Source organism: Acipenser ruthenus, chromosome 21 (genome assembly GCF_902713425.1).
Source record: "Acipenser ruthenus chromosome 21, fAciRut3.2 maternal haplotype, whole genome shotgun sequence".
Lineage (NCBI taxonomy): Eukaryota > Metazoa > Chordata > Actinopteri > Acipenseriformes > Acipenseridae > Acipenser > Acipenser ruthenus.
Genome location: NC_081209.1, coordinates 2,922,908 through 2,938,648, shown reverse-complemented (window position 1 = coordinate 2,938,648; position 15,741 = coordinate 2,922,908). Strand labels below are relative to the sequence as shown.

Genomic DNA, 15,741 nt, shown 5'->3' with positions numbered 1-15,741 from the left:
GAGCAACTAAATAAATAAACAAACAAACAAACAAACAAACAAACAGTCCCATTCCAAGCTTCTGGAATGAAACAAAGACGCTCTCGTTCACTTCAGCGACACACACGGCACGGCGCGGTTATACTGGCGGTGATGTTAAACACTAAACCGTTTAGGCATTCTAAAACCTTGAAGCACAACTGGAGATGAATGGGTCCATCCTTCGAGTTCAAGACACCCGTCGATGGTAACAATAAGAAAGAACAGCCCTGGCAGTCTCCTACACACCCAGCTCAATGCAAGTGATTCCGAGAGACCACACGTCCACTTTCCCATCGTACTCCCCTTCATCCATAGCCAGGATTACTTCAGGGGCCATCCTGTCCAAAAAAGAAAAGCAAACCACCACAATAAACTGCATGGTAAGCGTGCACTTTCACCATGCTCTATCCATGGTTATACCATGCTTTACCAGACCTCTCTGGGGTTTACAGTGCTTACCGGTGTTTAACCAGGCTGTTTATTACACTTTGCTATGCTTTTACTATGGGGAAACGTTTTTAAGGGTAGGATTGGTTTTTGATTTAACGTACTGGGGTCTATTCAATTGAACTGTCACCGTTTATATATTTGAATTAGGAGCAATTCTGGCATTGTACTGACTTACAGCCCCACACACACTGTTAGAGATGCAGGTTCGCAAGCCTGCTGTTCTTTGAACGATGTGTTTTATTTCTGTACAGTGTTGTGCGGGTAACAGTTTAGTCTGGATTGGCACTCACCAGTACGGCGTTCCCACAAAGGAGTTGGCAGGAGAGGCTATAGAAGCAGAGCCGAAGTCTGCCAGTTTCACCTGGCCTGGCTCCGTCAGTAAAATGTTTCCAGCTTTGACATCTCTAAAGAACGAAAAACAAACAGAATTTTAGAAACAGCTGGGTTTTTCCAAAGTTCCACTGAAACGTTCAAAAATTCAAACAAGTCTAAGTACTAGGGGGTGTTCAGATGGTCAAAGCACCAATGCACCACACCTCACTGCAACCTGCACACTGCTGATGCTGTCGTCAGTACAAACTCTCTTTGTTACAGCATCGGCTGCACAAACGTGGGTGCGTGTGTGTGTGTGTGCGTATGTGAGGGCGTGTGTGTGTGTCCGCCGTCTATAAATAGCATGTGAATGAACAGTGAAGTCATCCGCTCACCTGTGAATCAGCTTATGGGAATGCAGGTAAGCCAGACCTTGCAAGGCACCATGGGTAATGGCAGCAATTTCTACTTCTTGAAGTGGCTTCTTGTGAACTATAAAAAAAAGAAGGAAGGAAATAGTGAATATTCTCGGAAACTGGGAAGGTTACACGAAACGTGTTGAGTGAATGCACAGAATAGTGACTGTCTTCAGTCTATTAGGACGTCTATTGGTCACTGGATTCCAAACGTGTTGAATGCTGGGAAATCAAACTTGGGATTCTGGGCAAAGGAAAGCTTAACATCATATTAACATCTCAGACTGAAAGACACAACATGTCCTGGCGACGCTGCTTTAATTTCCTATTCTTCCCATTATTAACACACAAACCTATAGAAAAACACACTTCTTGTACTGTCCAAAAACACTTTAGTTTACTACAGCATTTTTTTCTTTTTTTAATATGCATTGCTCCTGCCAATTTCCTATAGTTTTTACAGCAGTAATAAACGCTTATTAAAAGGACTTTTGTTCAATGAAATTGGATCAGTTCGCAGGTCTTTCACGAGGGAGTTTAACAAAATCAGACATGAATGTTCGTATTCCAAAAGGTTTACTATAGAACATCAAAAGCCACCCAAAGAAGGCGGCCCCCCTGATCTGGGGGGTGTGGTACGAAACATCATGTTAAAGAAGCAGGATCCATATTGTTCTCGAGAGCTTCAAAATCCTTTTGTAAATTTGCCCCAGGTTTGAAAGCAACTCAGGGTCTGCTTAGCCGCTGCAGTGAATGGCAGTGCTACGTGAGCATGGATTTGTTGCAATGGCTGAAGGGAGAGTGCAGGCAATGTTAAATAAACTCACCCTCTATTAAATCAGAAGCCGAACCGAGGCAGTATTCCATGACCAACTGAAACAATGCAAAAAACACACAGAGTTAGCTTCATGTCTATTTGAAGGTTTACTTTGTAGTACAGTTTTCTTTGTTCCAACCGTGTGCTTAATTATGAAATTAAACCACAGAGCAGCTCCTAACAATTAAGATTGTTTTTGTTTTAACATCATCTTAAAACGGCACTCGGAGGTGAAAATGAACCTGTAACCCTCTCTCAAACAGCTGAGAAAAACTTTCATGAACATGGGCACTTGATCACCTCGATGTATAACATTTAGAACCGCACTGCAGTGTGTGCGCCACAAGGGCGGCGCTGTGTGCACGTTCCCTCTTACCCAGGCAGTGTGCTCTTTCAGGTAGCAGCCCTTGTACTCTATGGTGTTCGGGTGCTTGAGCTGACACAAAAACTTCACTTCTTTGATGATGTCCTGCCATTTCTAGAAGTAAAAAAATAAATAAATAAATAAATTATAACTAGATTTGAATTCTCCTAGAGTTAGAAGCGGGGGGTAAAATGCCTTGTTTATTTGTAATCTTAAAAACACTACACAAAGAACAGAACTCCTGCTACAGAACGCCAGTGTAGGAACAGCAGATTGTGAAGAGACTTTGGTTGTGCTTTCTGGTGTTCAGGCAGACTCTCACCTCTGTCGTTTGTTTCCCACTGTAAGACATCTTCTTGATCGCCACCACCTCATTTGTGCGAGAATTTCTGGCCTGCAAAGATACACACAAATAAATATCTCCCGTTTATTATCCCCCTCATTAAAATCATACTAGGCGATAAGCCTTAATGATTATGGATTAATGATTAATTCTGCCGTACTGGTAATTACAACACCCGTGACTGATCAATGAAAACACATTGCACAAGAAGTCAACTTTGAACCTTGGACTCATCCATTTATAACAACAATTATTCTTCCAATTCAAGAATTAACTACAGACATTCTGCAGACCGGTTTGTCACTTTTTGACGGGTAACAGTCTTGAGAACAGATATTTGGATCCACGCTCCCTCTTTGTCCATGTAAACCCCCATTTCCAACCCACTACAGTGTAATCAGCGCGGCTATTACCCAAGCCAATTAGTCATAACAACAGGATCCTTCTTTATTATCACAATCAGTGACTGGAGCGGCCAGGCTCTGCTAACAGCAAGCACATGGATCACTGGGGATTTACACGCAGAACAATGTGCTCCGTATTGACTTTAAAAAGACTCGTTCCCACTCTAATCCAGCACAATGGGAGGCAGCCAACATGTTTGTTGTAATAAACTCAGGCACGACCCTGGCAAACTAAACTAAATGGACACAAACCAACCCTCCTGTAATAGAGCGCTGACCAGTACGAATACATTTACTCACAAAGTACACCGCCCCGAAACTTCCATGGCCAATTTCATGCAAGTCAGAAAAGAGCTCCACTGGATCCTCTTTGAAGAACAGGTCAGCTGCCTCCGGGTCCTTCGGAGCTCCTTTCCGCGACGACGACGGCATTATGACCTAAACACAGCCTGCGATGTCATCGACGAGAGTGGCGTTGACAATCAGTACCTGCACATGCAAAAAAAGAGACATGAAATAATAAATAAATAAATGTACATTGTTAGTTTGAACAGTCCTTGTAGATGAAACTCATTCTAACATTCACATGTCTCGGATTTCTTTTCTACTTCTATAGTACAATCAAGGGTTAAAGGTGCAGTGACACAAAGTCATTTTAGAAGTCCCTTATAAAACGCATGCCAGAGTCAATAGCTGTCAAATGTATACAATAAACCAAATAATAAGCCCAGTACTTCCTGCAATCCATGTGTTTTGTTCTGTGATAATCCTGCACTGTAATAGCCAGGCGTATTGTCATTCATTAACCACAAACAAGCATTGGGTGAAGCATGTGTCCTCATCACCTGCGCGTGGTTCAAGCACGTCCACACAGGCTCCTGAAGCTCCACAAGTGGCTCACAGCGTTTTACACCTGGTCTCTGAGCTGCCCACAGGCTAAAAGCAGTGCATGATGACTAAGAAATGCAGGCAGGAGTAGCTAGAAGGCAAGACTGCGAGCGACAGCAGGAACAATGATACACAACTTTTTAAAGCAACAGTCACCACCTTTTGTGTTTAGGCTTCCTTTCGTTACATTTCTCAATTCATCCCTGGTCTTAAAATGGCAAGCCAGTACAACACCACAGTATTTTCTAAAAGGAATATTCATTTTACATAAACCTCAAAATCCTGGGCGTGTGTACAGTATATACCCACTGAACCCCCAAGAGCAGAGACTGTCTGGAGAGGCCTGGACTGGCATGTTTTTAAAGCGTGCTCAGAGTCTATTTGAGAGTGGATCTGTGTGTGCTAACCATGCTCTTAAACTAAAGTGCATCAAATTTACCCAACTCCCAATCTGCATTTAGTTTTTAGCCACTGGAAAAGAATTAGGTGTAACTTCCCCAAGAACCGGGGTCATTTCAGTTCAAACAATACCATTAAGAACAAATCCCTCAATTCCTGTGAATGGATTGTGCCACACACTGTACCACGCTCCCCAGATAGCAGGACAGGTCCAGGAAACCACAGCAGACCCGTCCTGTCAGAACACATGGAAGCACGTCTCTACTGCTGAAATGAAGTGTGCCAGTACCAGCAGATATCACAGCACTCCGTTTGTTCACCAAACTGCGCTCGTCAAAACGGCGAGTGGAAGTTCACAGGTATGGTGTGCGATGCATGCCTAATACATTTTAGATGTAGAAGGAAATCTGAGCTCTTCGGGTTTGTATTTCTGTAGCATGTTATCAGTATAACAAAAACATTGTGAGGACAAAAGAAGTGCTAAACTAAGCCCTTGATTAAATCAATAATATGGCACCACCAGAGCAGTTACAGTCTCCCTCTTTATAATGCTACAGTTACAAGAACATGCTAGCTGTGTTCTGCCTTATAACAAGTATGGGGCAAATAGGAGTCACGAGTGTGCCTCTTTATATTCTGTAGTACAAAGGGTCTCCTTATAAAGGAGGAGCTCTGTATAATGTGTACTTTTGGGAGCACCGTGAACTGTGACTTAATTCAGGGTTACGTGGTAAACAGACAGCAATCATTACGCTTATCAAGGCACTAGCTGAACACAGAGTACACAAACTGTACCTTTAAAAATGTGCCGCAAAATTCACTTTTCAGGTCAAGCGTGTCGCCGTCTCATTTTAGCATTTCATTTCTGATCGTCTTCTGCGTGGTTAAAAGGCCTGTGGAAATAAGGAAAGACTTTTTATATATACTCCGACATAAGATTCCAATATTTCATACTGCAGGAACCAAACTGATACAAAAAAAAAAAATACAAATATTGAAAGTTGCACCTTGTGGACTGTGTTGTTATGGCATGTTTTACAGGGGTATAACCCTCACAAACCAAGAGCAGAAGACAAACATTTCAGCCTGCATTGCCAGCATAGCCAGCATAACATACATTTCAATGCAACAGCTTGTGTAACAGCCAGTCATCCCAACTATTTGAATAAGCGGATGATGATGATGATGATGATGATGGGGCAAATCAAAACGCACCCACAGATGACTAAATCCAGACAGCAATGCAGAATCTGCCAGCATGAACGCTACTGGAAATTCTTGGCAGGAACATAAAAGGGTGTGGCTGTGTTTATCACTTAACCTTCAAAAGAAAAACTCTGTTCCACGGATTTACGGTTTTGAGTGGTCCCTTTAAACGGGAAGCCTTTTAAAATTTCCATTAATCCGAACCACCGCTGTCCACACACACGCGCACGCACGCACGCACGCACCACTGTTATACTTCACAGAACACTCAATCATTCCTGTTCCTTCATATAAAACAAACTCCAGTCACCCCCACCCAAGAGAGCTCAGTGTTCTCCACCCTGATGCTTGTGCGGACCGAGATTTCACTTTCCTTCTTAGTTGGTATACAGATACAGCTTAGAAAAAGTACAGAAAAAGCTTAGAAGCAGCTACGGTATGCACTGTATGTAACGAACACAGAGGCAACATTTTTTGTTTTGTTGTATAATTATACAACTGCACTGGCGTCGCTGGAAAGATTTCAGAATTCAGAATTCAGAACCGTCCTGCTGTTTGGAACTCATTTCAACGTCAGTGTCTGCTGTTCACCCGCCTGCTGACAGAACAGAGCGCGCAGCCTTCCCCACCACGGCTGTTTCACTTTAAACAGAATAGCAGCACATCCAAAACAGCCACTCTGACAACTGCAGCTCGCAAACAAAAACGGAACACATCCTAGCTTGAATAAAAAACAGAATATCCACTTGGCACGTCCTCAAGAGCATTACAGCACGTAGCATTTTAACTACTGAACCTCAATCCCGGGTTTAAAGATCTATATCATGTTACCGCACTTCAGAGACCAATTCTGCTAATGCGGCAGCTGCTAATTATAGGAAGACATTCAAACATTTGCCAAACCTGGATTCGAAAGCGGTTTACATACAACGTGCACGGGGGCGCTGCTCATTTTAATGTAAATGAGACATTAATCACACGTTACTGTGCAGAGACAGCACGTTGTAATCAAACCCTGTGACGTACGTACACAGCAAAAACGTTTCAGAAGAGGCTGAAAATCAGACAGGCGACACACCAGTGATCCCTAAATGATACTCATTTCTATCTGAATTTTACAATGCACCAGTTTCTTATTATGGGTGGAGAGGTTACACTGGGTCAGAATCCACTCACAATGAGACACCAGGCTGTGAAGATTTAAATACCGGGTTCATTACTGCCAGCAGGGAAAAAAAGTGGGCATATTCTGGCACACACGCTGATTTTATTGAGCCACACTCTGGTAATCAGAATGAAGATGTGATTTGTACGGTAATGCATGATAATGTATTTAAATGGAGGCATTACTTGCATTAAAGTTTTCATACAGAGCAGTGACACTTGCCTGTAAATAACAGGTTATATTAAAAGGTGAATAAACGTGAATGAATGTTATAATTGTATTTTATAGTTCATTACCTTGGTACAAATAACAGTGTGTTAAATAAAACACCGGACCAAACAAGGTATTATAATTTAAAACAACCTCTTTCACTAGAATTTCTAACTCCTCCGCGTACAGTTTTAGTTTTTGTTGCCTCTGCCTGTCCCCCGCGGAGGGCTGCGTCTGTTGATCGCTCATGGCCCGGTCAATGGAAGCCACCTCAACCTTCAAAGTAAGCCACTGACCAAAAGATACGCCTGGACTGCTGGGGCTTTTGAGATCCCGGTGGTCAAGGGGAAGCCTTGGACATGATCGTGCTCACACATTACCGCTCACAGTATAGGCAGGGTGCACGCTATGGCATGCGTTCTCCATTTAGATTTATGGTGCACGTTACAGCTACATTGAGTGTCCTTTTGTAAATGAGGCTCTTTGTGTGTTAATATTGTAAAATGCATAGTAAAATAAAAAACAGACACAGCCAACGGTTGTAATGGGTTCACTGATCTTAATCTTCATCTCATAGTAATTTATACAACTGCTGTGGTGCTTAAAGTTTCCACGTACTTTAAAATGGAAATCTATGGAAATCCTCTGCAGGCTGGCCTTTGGAAACGGCACACACCACAGCACTCTGGAAACAGAAAAAGAAGTTAAGAGAATAGTCAATGCCTTTGAAACTCAGAACCAAGGCAGATTTACTAAATCCTGGAGGGTTTGAAGCGACCCAGAACATGCTATTAATACAAATCATCTTTTCTAAAATATGAGATAATTAGTTTAATGGTAATCAAGGCTGCAAAGCAGACGCACTGTCAGTGGCTCTAGGATTTTTGTTGTTTATAACACAGTACAATTGTTAAGCTCCTTAATTTACAGTAAGACCTGTAAGACCTCTCCTGCATTCCTCTTTTTTGACAGGCTGCTATTAAAATAGTTACTCACTTGGGGCCTCGGTTAACCCCAATAACAATGGGTCTGCCTCACAGAGAACAGAAAGAGATAAAACAAACCACTGCAAGCCATGCTGCGATTTCTTTTAAACTGCAATATGCTGCCCAAGCCAAGAGGTGCCACCAACAATCGACCCGGTAGAAACCAGCAAACTGAATCTGCACCCGAAACCCATATGGAACCTTGTGTATCCCGTACCCTATAGCTTACTTCCACCTCCCAATGAAACCTGCCACCAGAAAACACCTCGACTTGGAACTACAGCTGCTCTGTTCACCGTCACAATCACTGCTCACCAAATGTTTGAAACACAAAGCTGTGTAAGATCACGCGTCGCACACTGTGGTCGTGAATAGACTTGTGATCGCATCTCGTTTCCCCCAGGAAAACACCAATCAAACAACTCTGCAACGTTCTGAGCTTGTGGATGGAAACCTGTCCCACCAATCAAACAACTCTGCAACGTTCTGAGCTTGTGGATGGAAACCTGTCCCACCAATCAAACAACTCTGCAACGTTCTGAGCTTGTGGATGGAAACCTGTCCCACCAATCAAACAACTCTGCAACGTTCTGAGCTTGTGGATGGAAACCTGTCCCACCAATCAAACAACTCTGCAACGTTCTGAGCTTGTGGATGGAAACCTGTCCCACCAATCAAACAACTCTGCAACGTTCTGAGCTTGTGGATGGAAACCTGTCCCTGTTGCCAAGACAGGTATTCCAATAGAGTCGCGGATTACTTAAGATAGGAGCCTGTGGTACAGGTAATCTCTTGATCCTTGTGCAAGCTTCATTTTGCAACAGGAAACCACATCTAACCATGGTCCCCTGCAAAAGGTTATTGTCTGGTAATTGGTAGCACTTCGCTGAACCTGATAACTCCTCAAGATATAGAACGTGGAGGATTCTGTTTGCAGTTGCTTTGTGTCAAGCATGCAGTATTACAGGACAGGACAGAGTAGATAGGATAAATGTACTGTATGTTGAGATTATATTTACAGGAAATTGATTATATTGATCAGGACAAACCAGTTGTGGTCAAACTGATTCAGTAAGTCGAAACAGTGGTGATCTAAATACAGCCATTCAATAATTAACACAGAAATACACTAAGGGACTCCCAGGCACTGTTAGACATTTGATTTTCATATACTATCACAGGGATGGGTAGCAGTTTAATCCATTTGCAGAGCAGTTTGATCCATTCCTGGTTTTACTGTGAGTTTAATTAGACACCCCTGAGTGGCTAATCAAGCTCGTAGAAACCTGGAATGGGTGAAAGTGCTGTGCAATAGGAGACCTATTCCTTTATCTCCCTATTGTGAGCCTGGGAAATACAGAGAGAGAGAGAGAGAGAGAGAGAGAGAGAGAGAGAGAGAGAGAGAGAGAGAGAGAGAGAGAGAGAGAGAGAGAGAGAGAGAGAGAGAGAGAGAGAGAGAGAGAGAGAGAGAGAGAGAGAGAGAGAGAGAGAGAGAGAGAGAGAGAGAGAGAGAGAGAGAGAGAGAGAGAGAGAGAGAGAGAGAGAGAGAGAGAGATAAAACATAACTCTCTGATAAATAATGAACGCATCTAAAATAACACAACGAAGTAGCTACAGTCCACTTAATGCTTGAGCACAGCTTTCACGCCTTTGCCTCGAACCTCGAACGTTCCTGTGGGGAAGTGAAGAGATTAAAATCGCTACACTGAAGTGAGCAAGGTGCTGCAGTGGTATCTCTGTGGCCTCAGTTTAAACTGATGCGCTGTCAGATAGCAGACCTCACACAACAGTGATCATTGCAGAGTCGGGTCAAACGTCCTCCATAAAAGCGTGATCAATGGGGTAAGCGTGCTCATGGCATGAACCATCTGTCTGAGCATACTGAACGATGGCTTCCAAAGTGAAGTGGGCACACAGTTTATCATCAAGTCACAGTTTAAACGGGACTTGTGCAGCCAGCTCGTCTCAGCAGCTTATGTCTTTTTAAGTAATCAAGCGTTCCAGAAGAGCCTCTTGAGATTTGTCCGGGATATTTACAGAGCGTTTTCACGAATTCTGTATCTTCGGGATAAGATGCAGTGTGGTATTCGTCATGGCACTGCTGTTGGCTTCTTCAGTAACACGCCTGAAAAAACATTCTTTTAAATCTCTCCCCTTGACCCTTTCAGGTTTTTCATCCGACGTTTGAAACATGTGAACTGGCTCTGAAGAGCTGATCGACAGGGCTTTCCGATTTAAAAAGTGCTGCAGCTGGTATTGTGGGGTTTCATGACAATAGAGGGAGAACAGGAAAACCAGTCGGTGTCTGATCCAGGCATAAAAATAGCACTGGCTTTTGACGATTAGTTTTTTCTCTCTAGTTACTGTAGTGTAAACACTGTCTTCAAACACCCAATGTGCCTGTGTGTTTTAGGGTGGGTGCAGTAGGTATTCAGTAGAGTATAGTATCAGCTGTTTACTGCACACAGAGGTCAGCTTTAAGAAAATGAACCATTTGATAAACTTGTTAGCACACCAGTCTCCTTTACTGGGGTGATCTCATTTAAAAGCACAGAATCTGGTTTTCTTTTAAAATGTTCCCTGTGCTTTAGATCGTACTACGTAACCTAGCGGGCTATTCCATGAACTTATAACAAGTGCTTCCTGCCTTCTGTTCGAAACTTCATTTTACTCAGCTTCCAGTTATACCCCCTGGGGTCTGGGGTTAACTTGAGCTAATGATTTCAATAAGATAAACACAGAACACCTTCATGTGTCAGTGGAAGACTGGAAACATGATTCTCACAACTGTGCTGCACATTTGTTTTCTGAACTCTTGTAACAGAATTAAGTGTTCCTGCTTGTTTCAATGCCAGCAATGAGGGAAGCGATGTCTAGAAACATTACGACAGGTTTGAAGTGTCTTCGGGTGCTTTACTTACAAAGACAGCAACAAGAGTCGGATTGAAAATCGTGGCTTTAATAAAAAATAATAAGCAATATCGGTAATATTTATAAATGCACTTATTTTAGATCAACATTAAATTTATGTTTAAATGCCAGGTTTAGCTGCCACTTGGTGATTTTCTTTGGGGAGTGGGGAAAATGGGCAGGCAATACTTAGCCACGCAGAATGAATTCCTCTGTGCTGTACAGTAGCCGTTGCGTTTCCACTCCCTTAACCCTGAGCTGACCGCTCGCAGCAGGAAGCATGCTAAACTGACGCTACAGCTGATCCTGTACAGCTGTGTGCTGGCTGGCCTCTCAATAGGAATGTTTTGTATACAGTAAATAAGGGTTTCTAGGGGAGCATGAATTCATTGCTGTTGACTGGAAAATATCAGACATTAGAAAAACATACATCACGTGTAGCTTCTGAATGCTGCTGGTTATTTCAAGTTTATTAAGCCACAGTAAAACAGTGCACTGCCACCTCCGAGTGCACAGCACATTGAGGTTCTGAAATACACTGGTAATTCAAAGTGCTATGCAATAGGAGTCTTATTTCCATCCCTGAATATGTATGTTAAAGGGGTGTTGTGCAGTACAAAAAGGAGAGTAGACTGAATAAATGAAATACTGAAGAACGACTTCCCTCCTTCTCGTTGTCTCTGCCATGCAGACGATCCCTCGTTAATTATCCTGTACAGAACAACGCGTGCGTTTGGGAATTGCATTTTGTTCCACATTCTTTCTCTAATTGAGGCTTACAGTTGTCACTGCATTACAGCAAATAGCTTCCACTGGTTTTGTGAACCCAAGGAATTCTCTTCTTGTATGTACAGTAACAGAGCAGCATACCTGGCTGACACTGCCAACCGGCACACCTCGTGCCTGTGAATACATTACCATTTACAGCCACTACACGGGTGAGTAATTCACCTAATGGCTGGATCACATGGTGCAATTCAGATTTATGAGTTTACTCATCCCACACTGATGATGAACAACAGTTTCCATGCTTAAAAACAATTATACAATGGAAAATGTTATTATAGAGGTCTCATAATGTATGCAGCTGTCCTGAGAGAGACAGACACACACAGAGAGAGAGACAGACACAGACAGAGAGAGACAGACAGACAGACAGACAGACAGAGAGAGAGAGGGATCGCACGCACACACACAGCACAGCAAGGATGCAGCTCTGTTTGTCTCACAGCTGCTGTAAACAATGCACTTGCTGTTTTCAGCTCAATCCTGGATATTGATGTCCACAGTCCATACACAGAAGGTGCTCTTAAATGAACTGGTGCCAAACGCTGGGTGGATCTGGTCTTCAGGGAATATTTATTGCAAAACATTATTTATTACTCTTTTTTAAAATGTGTTGTAAAAACCATATCAGTAATAGATCAATAAACCGCCACGACAAATTGTACATAAGTTAGTAGTCGATTGAAAAACAATGAGCCTTTTGTATTTGTGGTAATCCAGGTCTGTTTTACTGTAACTTGCATGTCTTACTGAGGTGTGGAAAGGTGCAGTGCTCCTAGCTGGCAGGCTTTAGTAAACAGTGGAAACTGCATTCATTATAAATACTCCTCTTCAGGAACAGCTTTATTAAATTCATGGTACCGCAAAGCTACAGCATTACGAAAACAAACAAACAAAAAAAAAAGTCTACTCTAAAAATATGAGTTGTTACTAGCAGCTGCCCTATTTGGCAATAGTATACTCTGAAACAGGAAATGTCCTTTTAATAAGAATTTAACAAGCCTTACCACCGAATATAGAATTGATAAAGGATAACATTGGCTAAAAAAATATAAATCTGCATACAGAGCGCTCCACTTGAACTGCTGGAGTTACAGTTCAGTAACAGGTAAAGTATGGAGAACCAGAAGAGTGTATTAACAAACTGACAGCTACAACCAAACATCAAGTCTATAAACATATAGCCCATACTGTAAAACAGCGATGGAAATAAGACTCCTATTGCATAGCGCTTCCACCCATTCCAGGTTTTACTAGGAGCTTGGTTAGCCACAGCACACCTACAATCTGGTGAACTGTAACTCAATGAATGTGTCACAGGGTTTGCAGTGCACCTGTCTGTCTGTCTGAGGGATAAAGGAGTCTATCTAGTCACATAAAACAGGCAATAGGAAGTGTGTATTCATGGTCAGAGCGAAGACCACCCAGCTGCTGTTTATCGACCAGCCCCGTGTCTCCTGTCTGGAACTTCCACTCAAAAGGAAGCACACATGCTTCACAGCTCTGCGTGTACGAAAGGACAGGCCGACAGGCGCCCCCTTACATCCCCGCATTCTGATACCGTCCGGGGCTCCTGCTACTGGCCGTCCCAACCAAGCTTCATCCCAATCAGATAAGCACGTCGTCTAGTTACAGTGGTGTTTAGAAATGTCACTTTCTGGCTCACACACAGAAAAATAGCGACATGCTGCAAGTGAAAGTCTGGAAACAAAACTCCCATTGCATAGCAGTGTGATCCATTCCTGGTTTCACTAGAAGTTTACCAAGACCCACCTGAGCTTGTCACCCAGGCTGGGTGAAACTGCTATGCAACACAAGTCACATTTACCATCCCTGCGGCAGCTTTCAGTTTGCATTGTAATAAATTAACAAGTTTACTGTTTATCCTCTCTGGGTTTAACAGTGTCCTCCCGCTCGCCATAACCCAGAACACATCAGAAACCAGCAGAACGTGGAGACGCAAGGGTGGCACACTGTCCATGCACTCCACACCTGCACAGGGTTCTTCACTGTATGTATGATTATTAATCTCAATGTGCTTCAAAAACTGGAGCGTCCCACACAACATCATCAAATATACTGTTTACAAGTAAACTGCGTTACTGTCAAAATCCCTCCAGCTGCCCTGCCATCACACCCCAAATCAATACCAGCAAGACCACTTTGTTTTACTGTTATAACCCAGCACAGTACTCCTGTGTACGGCTAGATTAGTTCAAGTGACCATATGAGTAGCACAGTGAATTCATTCAGACGAGATAATGGATTTTTTTTTGCAGCAGTAATGGCTCTGTAAAAGTTAAATATTAATGTTCATGTCCTTATCCTAGATTACACTCAGTTTATAATAAATTAAGACAAGTCTTACTTTTAGTATCCTAGCATCCTGTTTGGTCCCCCTCCCCACGCCCCACGCACTGGTCCTTCAATAGCATAATAATTTACTGATATTGTAATAAATACATTGTTAATATTTTTAAAATAAAGTACATTACAATATACAAGTCTGACGTAAAACGAAAATTGTAATTTAAATAAATTTTAAAGGCCGACTAGTCTAAAATACTAATTAAAAGCTTGTTGCTTTCAACCAAATGAACGCAGTTTAGTTTCATATTTACTGCATTCCTTATAAAAAATATCTTTTTAACTTTTTAAATCGAATAAAAACCAAGCGTGTATTTTACCGGGCAGGCATGGTATTTGCTTATGTCAGTAACGTACAGCCTCTCACACACATATTGGAGAGTGAAATCTTCACGGTTCAGAGTCTCTTTCTCCACTTGTGTTAAGGAATGTCGTAACCAAGTATGAAGAAGATCTCTCCAGCCACACGTCTCCACCTACCGTCACCGGGGACATGCAACCCCCCCGAGGGAGCTCACTAAACCACAAGCTCTCAAAAGTTACATTACTATCACTCGTGTAGTCTTACTCGTATAACACCGCGCCCCATTAGCAGATCACTACTGTGTAAAGTGTTTAAGAACTTCATCCGAAGAAACGCAGCGTTAGAGAAGCGGTATACTGACTGTCGTATCTTAGCTTTACTAACCAGGAAAAGCCCCTTCTCTCCTGACACACCTTGCTTGAACACGGGCTGCGTGTGAAAACTTCACACACGGCACCACCTCGTGAATGGACTACACTTACCTTTAACAAGAAGATTAAACTACAGTCGGTCTATTAAATCGCATTTTAAATGTTCTGTATTTATTTTAGCTGTAAAACCCGCCCGTCTCAGTTACACCAGTATGTAATTCCCCACGCTTAATCTAAAAAATAACACGACAGAGTACGTATGTAAACTACGCAACAGTTATAAAACCTGCCGCATTAAATGCAAGTACTTCATAAACTTTTATTTACCCGTTACTTCAAGTCGGATGCGTCAAGAATTAATACCCTCCGATTTTAATTTGTTTTCAGACCCTTAGTAAATAACGTGAGCCGGTTCCGCACTAAGCACCTTGTCGCCTGTCTTCAGTATTATATTAAAAACTCAAAAGCTATACATATTTTTATGAGACTTCGATACAAAAAGGACAAACTCGAGCCTAGTGCTACGGTGTGTTATAACTTGCTAGACCAAAAAAAGCTACATTCGTGCTGAATTTAGCCTCGCAGTGTCGTTGTTCTTGTAACATTTATTTTTCCTATCCACCGTTCAGCCAGTTTAAATTCAAATTCAACACGTCGTGAAAATAGACGGCGTGCTAAACTTCTTAAACTTACATAAACACCTTCTTAATAATAATAATAATAATAAGGCGTTGTTAACATTTACCAACTGACCGGTCAGGTTAGGGTCACTTCTCTGAAAAGTCCAGGTTTTTATAAAATAAAATAAAACGCACAAAGTTCCCCTCCGTGGGTGTCAGTCGTTGTTTCTCTTTTAAAAGACAGCAGTTTGACTTCCTGAATCAATGAATCCGTCTTCCGCGGCCCAAAAAAAATAAAAAAAAACCCGTCGTGACAGCTAGCAAGCGAGGAAGCGGACAGTGCACCGTGCATTACACCAGCCAGGCGGATTTAAGAAGAGTTGAATTAAAACAACACGACCC

The 15,741-nt window shown here is 42.4% G+C and overlaps 1 protein-coding gene across 6 annotated transcripts in view; it reads right to left on the bottom strand.

Moving 5' to 3' along the window:
- LOC117428114 (serine/threonine-protein kinase TAO3) overlaps nucleotides 1-15,741 on the bottom strand; it is a 35,849-nt gene that overhangs the window by 19,836 nt on the left and 272 nt on the right. Inside the window, exons 1-10 of one of the 6 annotated variants that reach the window (XM_058994314.1) lie at nucleotides 15,465-15,733; nucleotides 7,614-7,680; nucleotides 5,210-5,307; nucleotides 3,428-3,616; nucleotides 2,703-2,774; nucleotides 2,393-2,494; nucleotides 2,027-2,072; nucleotides 1,179-1,275; nucleotides 762-875; nucleotides 268-359 (exon numbers count right to left, since the gene is read on the bottom strand). In XM_058994314.1, coding sequence (XP_058850297.1) covers nucleotides 268-359; nucleotides 762-875; nucleotides 1,179-1,275; nucleotides 2,027-2,072; nucleotides 2,393-2,494; nucleotides 2,703-2,774; nucleotides 3,428-3,559 — 655 coding nt within the window. In that variant the 5' untranslated portion in view covers nucleotides 3,560-3,616; nucleotides 5,210-5,307; nucleotides 7,614-7,680; nucleotides 15,465-15,733. Of the gene's footprint in view, nucleotides 1-267; nucleotides 360-761; nucleotides 876-1,178; nucleotides 1,276-2,026; nucleotides 2,073-2,392; nucleotides 2,495-2,702; nucleotides 2,775-3,427; nucleotides 3,617-5,209; nucleotides 5,308-7,613; nucleotides 7,681-15,464; nucleotides 15,734-15,741 lie in introns of those variants that run through there. The other 5 variants (XM_058994313.1, XM_058994311.1, XM_058994316.1 and 2 more) reach the window with 5 other exon arrangements.